The 6,324-nt window shown below is 47.0% G+C and overlaps 1 protein-coding gene across 1 annotated transcript; it reads left to right on the top strand.

The window, feature by feature from the left end:
• Window positions 1–473: 473 nt before the first annotated feature.
• On the top strand, window positions 474–3,435 carry LOC127920384 (BRD4-interacting chromatin-remodeling complex-associated protein-like; the record flags this gene model as incomplete). The annotated part of the gene is made up of 8 exons (XM_052504464.1): window positions 474–506; window positions 1,643–1,683; window positions 1,850–2,164; window positions 2,356–2,486; window positions 2,548–2,636; window positions 2,804–2,893; window positions 2,991–3,043; window positions 3,212–3,435. Coding segments are annotated over exons 1-8 (976 nt in total), but the record flags the coding sequence as incomplete, so codon positions are not given.
• Between the last annotated feature and the right edge of the window lie 2,889 nt (window positions 3,436–6,324).

Below are 6,324 nucleotides of genomic sequence, written 5' to 3'. Positions count from 1 at the left end.
GCCAAGCAGCAATAGTCATGATGTTACTGCTGGCACAGATGTTATGCTGCTAGCAGCAATGAGTGTGGATTTTACTTGCTGCTGCTCTGTGAGTGTGGATCTTTTGCTGCTGCTGTATGGTGTTGCTGTTTGCTGCTGCTGCAATAGTGTGGATTTGTTGCTGAAACAGATGTTATGCTGCTGGCTGGGTGTTGCTGCTGCTGGCAACGTGGTGCGTTTGTTTGCTGCTGGAGTGTTGCTGCTGTGAGCTGGGTGTTGCTGCTGCAGCAGCGTGAACAGTGTGATTGTTGCTGTGCACAGAGTGTTAACTGTTGCTGCTGACAACGGCAATGAATGTTGCTGTTTGCTGCTGCTGTAATGTGATGTGTGTTGCTGCTAGCGGCAGTGAGTGTGATCTGTTTGCTGCTGCAGCTGTGAGATCGTTGCTGTTTGCTGCTGTGCTTGGTAGTGTTGCTGTTGCTGCAACAGCAGCAATGAGTGTGATCTGTTTGCTGCTGCTGTCAACGGTAGGTGTGGTTTGTTGCTGCTGCAGTGTTGCTGTTTGCTGCTGGCAACGTGGTAGTGGATTTGATTGCTGCTGCTAGCAATGAATGTGATTTTGTTGCTGCTGCTAGCAATGAATGTTGCTGTTTGCTACTAGCAGCAGTAGTGTGGTTTGTTGCTGGCTGGATATGTGCTGCTGCTGAAACTTTAGATGTTGCTGCTGCTGCTTGCAAGTGGTGTGATTCGTTGCTGGCGCTAGAAGTGTTGCTGCTGCTGGCTGGAGTGTTGCTGCTGCTGCTGGCTTATTAGATGTGATTGACTTTTGCTGCAAACAGATGTTACTGTTTGCTGCAACAGCAATGAAATGTTACTGTTTGCTGCTGCAGCGTGGAAATGTGGTTTGTTTGCTGCTGCTCAACGTAGATGTGATTTTTTGCTGCTGCTGCGCAATGAATGGTGTTGCTGTTTGCTGCTGCTGGCAATAGTGTTGCTGTTTGCTGCGCAGCAACGTGAATGTGTTCTGTTTACTGCTGCTGCTAACGTAGTGTGGTTCTGTTTGCATGGCTGGGTGTTGCTGTTTGCTGCAACAGTAGAGTCGGATGTTTGCTGCTGCTGCTGCTGGTGTTGCTGCTGCTGCTGTAACAGCAATGGTGTGTGTTTGTTGCTGGCTGGAGTGTTACTGTTTTGCTGCTGGCAACGTAGATGTTGCTGTTGCTGCTGGCAGCAGATGTGGATGTTGCTGCTGCTGCTGTGGTGTTGCTGTTGCTGGCTGGATGTTACTGTTGCTGGCTGGAGTGTTGCTGTTTGCTGGCTTTGGTGTTGCTGTTTTGCTGGCTGGAGTGTTGCTGTTTGCTGCTTAGTGTTGCTGTTTTGCTGCTGCTGTAATGAAATGTGATTTGTTTGCTGCAGCAGCAGTGGAGTGTTGCTGTTTGCTGCTTTAGGTGTGGATGTTTGCTGCTTTAAATTATTACTGTTTACTACTACTATTTACTACTACTTTAAATATTACTATTAATGCTTGTTTTTTGCTGATGTCCTACCTGTTTACAATGCAGTTCCACGTTCTAGCATAACTTGTATTGTTTGGAACAAAATATCATGTTTGTTTCCTCTTTGTTGGTTTCTGACTTGTTTCCTGTTTTTTTTCCTCTAACCCTAGATGCCCCAGGCGGATGGCCAGCAGCAGCAACTGAAGCTCAGGCCTGTCCCCCTCCCAGCCCCTGGCCTCCCACACTGCCACTCCCTCTGTCGGACAGCCCCCAGCCCTCCCCTCCCCATGCATTCCCCCAGTCCTGGCCCCCTTCTCAACCCCAGACCCCTGCCCGATCCTGCACCCCTCCTCTCTTCCCCAATGTTCATTATCCAGAACCAGATACCAGGCCACTCCCAGCCTGCACTACTACAACAACAACAACAACAACAACAGATACACCTCCAGCCCGGCCCCCTCCCAGCCTGCCCACAACAGCAACAACAGATGCACCTCCAGCCCCGCCCCCTCCCAGCCTGCCCCACAACAACAACAACAACAGATACACCTCCAGCCCCGCCCCCCTCCCAGCCTGCTCTCTCACGAACCGGACGTCCCCCTCCCTCTCGCTCCCCCAAACCCTCCCAGATCCTCCAGGCCCCTCTGTGGGGCTCAGTTCACTGCTAGCCAGGTGGGGGACCCGGGGGTGGGGTGTTGAACCCAGGTCTTAACAGCAGGCGGCAGCACCGCCTGCAGCTGGTTGGTGCTCAGCCTTCTCCACAACAGAAACACCAGGTGTGAAGGAACACACTTCACTGCTCAGATGTTTTGACTTGCTACTTACTACCTGAGTGTTTATCAAAGTATTTGAATAATCCATTTCTCTCTTTATTCACGCTCAGGTGCAACAGACCATTCTACTACCAGGCCAAATGGCAGCAGCAAAGCCAGCCCCAACCCCAACAGCATGGTGGTCAACAACAAGACGTGCCTGCTCCTCAGTCATCTGTGCTGGTCAAGACTCCTGCCACAGGTCAGAAAACAACATCACTACTGTGAAATGTGTTCCTGATCTGACTCCCATCTCTTTTCAGCATTCAATGACGTGTTGTCAGGAGCTCAGGTGACCCAGGGCGTGGCTCCAGCTGGCCAGCCTGGTCAGCAGTCATTACACCAGGTGCAGGTAGGTAACACCTACTGATGCTCAACCCTCATCTCAACCTTTTGACTCCTTTTAAATTCAAAAATATTTATTGGCCATCAAATGAAATATATCTGAATTTGTTCTTAACTGACTGGATAAATAAAGGTTCAATAGTATTCTTTTACTATCCCTCTTTCCTCTGCCAGGTGGGGGGGATGGAGTCCGTGTCAGGTCTGAGTCAGATGACCTCTACACAGCAGACTTTCAGCCCTGGTCTGGCCCCTCTACAAACACAGGTCAGGTCAACCAATCCTGCTGGCTTCCATTTCTGACTCTATTTAATCACCTGTCTAATCAATCTGGTTCTGATGCTGTGTCTTGTTCACCTGACAGACTGCTGCTATGAAGATGCATTTCAGTATGGCTAAACCCAGCAAGGAAGCCAGGTATGCTCCTGTATCATTCTCCTAGAACGTGTTTCTGATCTCTTTTTCATGTGGTGTTTGTTTGTAAGCATGAGTGTTGTCCTACCGCTTCTTAAAAGTAAGGTCACAAGACTGAATCCTCCTTGACCGTGTGTGTGTGTGTGTGTGTGTGTGTGTGTGTGTGTGCAGGATGTTGGAGCAGCTGAGGAAGCAGCAGGGCTCAGTCCTCCACCCAGACTACAGCTCTTCCTTCCAGTGCTTTGAAGACACCCTGACCCACCTGGTGCCTTACCACCTCTACCAGGGCACCGCCACCCCACCACACGACTACCACAGAGGTACACACACCCTGACCACCTGGTGCCTTATCACCTCTACCAGGGCACTGCCACCCCACCACACGACTACCACAGGTACACACACTGACACGCCTGGTGCCTTACCACTACCACCTCTGCCACAGGGCACCACACCCTGACCACCGCCTTGCCACCACCACGACTGCCACAGGTGCCTTATCACCTCTACCAGTACACACACCCACAGAGGTGACACACCTGGTGCCTTTGCCAGGGCACCCACCACCACGACTACCACAGAGGCACACACACCCTGACCACCTGGTGCCTTATCACCTCTACCAGGGCACCACCCTACCAGCACACCGCACCACACACGACTTCTACAGAGGTACACACACTGCTGTTAACATGTGTATTTGTGGTTGGTGGGGATTGATACAGTATTATAAACTGGGTGGTTTGAATGCTGATTGGCTGACAGCAGTGGTATATATTGACCGTATACCACGTGTATGACAACTTATTTTACTGTTGTAATTACGTTGGCAACCAGTTTACAATAGCAATAAGGCTCTTCAGCATTTGTGGTACATAGCCAATATACCACGGCTATGGGCCGCTGCGTGGTGCCTAGAACAGTCATTAGCCGTGGTATATTGGCCATATACTTTGACTCCAACTATCGATTTGTAATACAAGGTAGGTAGCGTTAGCTAGCGCTAGTTTGCTGTACCTGTGCCAAAACTCCTGTGTTTTCATCCTATAGCTCTCCATATTCTTTTTAAATAGTGAATAGTGCTGAGCGATCAACCTGTCTAGGACTGGCGGAACCCCGTTCCGCTAGCGGAACCTCGCCAACAGCCAATGAAATTGCAGGGCGCCAAATACAAACCAACAGAAATCTCATAAATCAAATTTCTCAAACATACAAGTATTAGGCACCATTTTAAAGATACAATTCTCGTTCATCCAGCCACAGTGTCTGATTTATAAAAAAATTAAATTAAAAAAAAATGCTTCACAGCAAAAGCTCCACAAATGTTAGGTCACCACCAACTCACAGAAAAACCCAGCCATTTTCCAGCCAAAGAGAGCAGTCACAAAAAGCACAAAAAGAGAGAAAATTAATCACTAACCTTTGATGATCTTCATCAGATGACACTAATAGGACTTCATGTTACACAATACATGTATGTTTTGTTCGGTAAAGTTCATAATTATATCCAAAAACCTTATTTTACATTGGCGCGTTACGTTCAGAAGTTCCAAAACATGCAGTAATATTGCAGAGGGCCACATCAATTCAAGTGTTATGCATGGAACTTTACACTTCTCCTTAATGCAACCGCTGTGTTAGATTTAAAAAAACTTTACTGAAAAAGCAAACCATGCAATAATATGAGAACGGCGCTCAGAGCCCAAACCAGCCAGAGAAATATCTGCATTGTTGGATAGTCAACATTATTCATAAATAGCATTATAAATATTCACTTACCTTTGATGATGTTCATCAGAATGCACTCCCAGGAATCGCAGTTCCACAATAAATGCTTGTTGTGTTCGATAATGTCCATCATTTATGTCCATTTATGTCCAATAGCTTCTTTTGTTAGGGCGTTTGGTAAACAAATCCAAAGCGCGATCTGGTCCATTCGGACAAAACGTTCAAAAAGTTATATTACAGGTCGAAGAAACTTGTCAAACTAAGTATAGAATCAATCTTTTAGGATGTTGTTATCATAAAAGTTAAATGTTCCAACCGGAGAATTCTGTAGAAAAGTAATGGAATGAGAGCTACCTCTCAAGAGAAAGTGCGTGACTGAGAATGAGGCCGTAGGCAGACCTCTTAGTCCAACAGCTCCCATCCAGTCCCCCTTCACATGAGCAGCCTGAAACAACATTCTAAAAGACAGTTGGCATCTAGTGGAAGCCTTAGGTAGTGAAAATAACCCATATCCCACTGTGTATTCAATAGGCCAAGAGTTCAACAACTACAAACCTCAGATTTCCCACTTCCTTTTTGGATTTTTTCTCAGGTTTTTGCCTGCTATATGTGTTCTGTTATACTCACAGACATCATTCAAACAGTTTAGAAACTTCAATGTTTCCTATCCAATAGTAATAATATATGCATATTAGCATCTAGGACCGAGTAGGAGGCAGTTCACTTTGGGCACGCTATTCATCCAAAAGTGAAAATGATGCCCCTATCCCAAACAAGTTAACGGAAAAGTCTGTTATTTTTATTTTTAAACAACTAATCGGGGAAATATTTGAATTCCATTTAGTTTCTTTCTGTGAGCTTGATGTGCTGTTTCTGTAGAGATCAATCAGATGTAGCCTGAACTGTACGATGTAGCAGGGAGTTGTAGTTTCCAACAGCCCAATATTCAGCATAGTTTAGCGCAGAAAATGTGGTAATTAACTACAATGACCATAATCCATTTTGCGCTCCGGCAAACTTGTCCGGTCTGTATGAAGCAAACGTGCAGACTAAGAAGAGAATTGCAATACATGTCGTATCGGGCACCTAAAAATGATTCCATCGTATCGCCATGTCCTGACATTTCCCAGCCCTAAATGTATGGTCGGAGTGACCACAAGACCAGAAACTCCCAGCCCTAAAATGTATGGTCGGAGTGACCACAAGACCAGAAACTCCCGGCCTAAATGAGGTCGGATTGACCACAAGACCAGAAACTCCCAGCCCTAAATGTATGGTCGGAGTGACCACAAGACCAGAAACTCCAGCCCTAAATGTATGGTCGGAGTGACCACAAGACCAGAAACTCCCAGCCCTAAATGTATGGTCGGGTGACCACAAGACCAGAAACTCCCGGCCTAAATGTATGGTCGGGTGACCACAAGACCAAACTCCCGGCCCTAAATGTATGGTCGGGTGACCACAAGACCAGAAACTCCCAGCACTAATTATGTACCATTGGTTCCCACTGTCTCTTCTCCACCTCCCTGTTCCATATTATCTCCCTTCAGTGGATG

The sequence above is a fragment of the Oncorhynchus keta genome, unplaced genomic scaffold (genome assembly GCF_023373465.1).
Source record: "Oncorhynchus keta strain PuntledgeMale-10-30-2019 unplaced genomic scaffold, Oket_V2 Un_contig_19290_pilon_pilon, whole genome shotgun sequence".
Lineage (NCBI taxonomy): Eukaryota > Metazoa > Chordata > Actinopteri > Salmoniformes > Salmonidae > Oncorhynchus > Oncorhynchus keta.
This window is presented reverse-complemented; position numbering and strand designations above follow the sequence as displayed.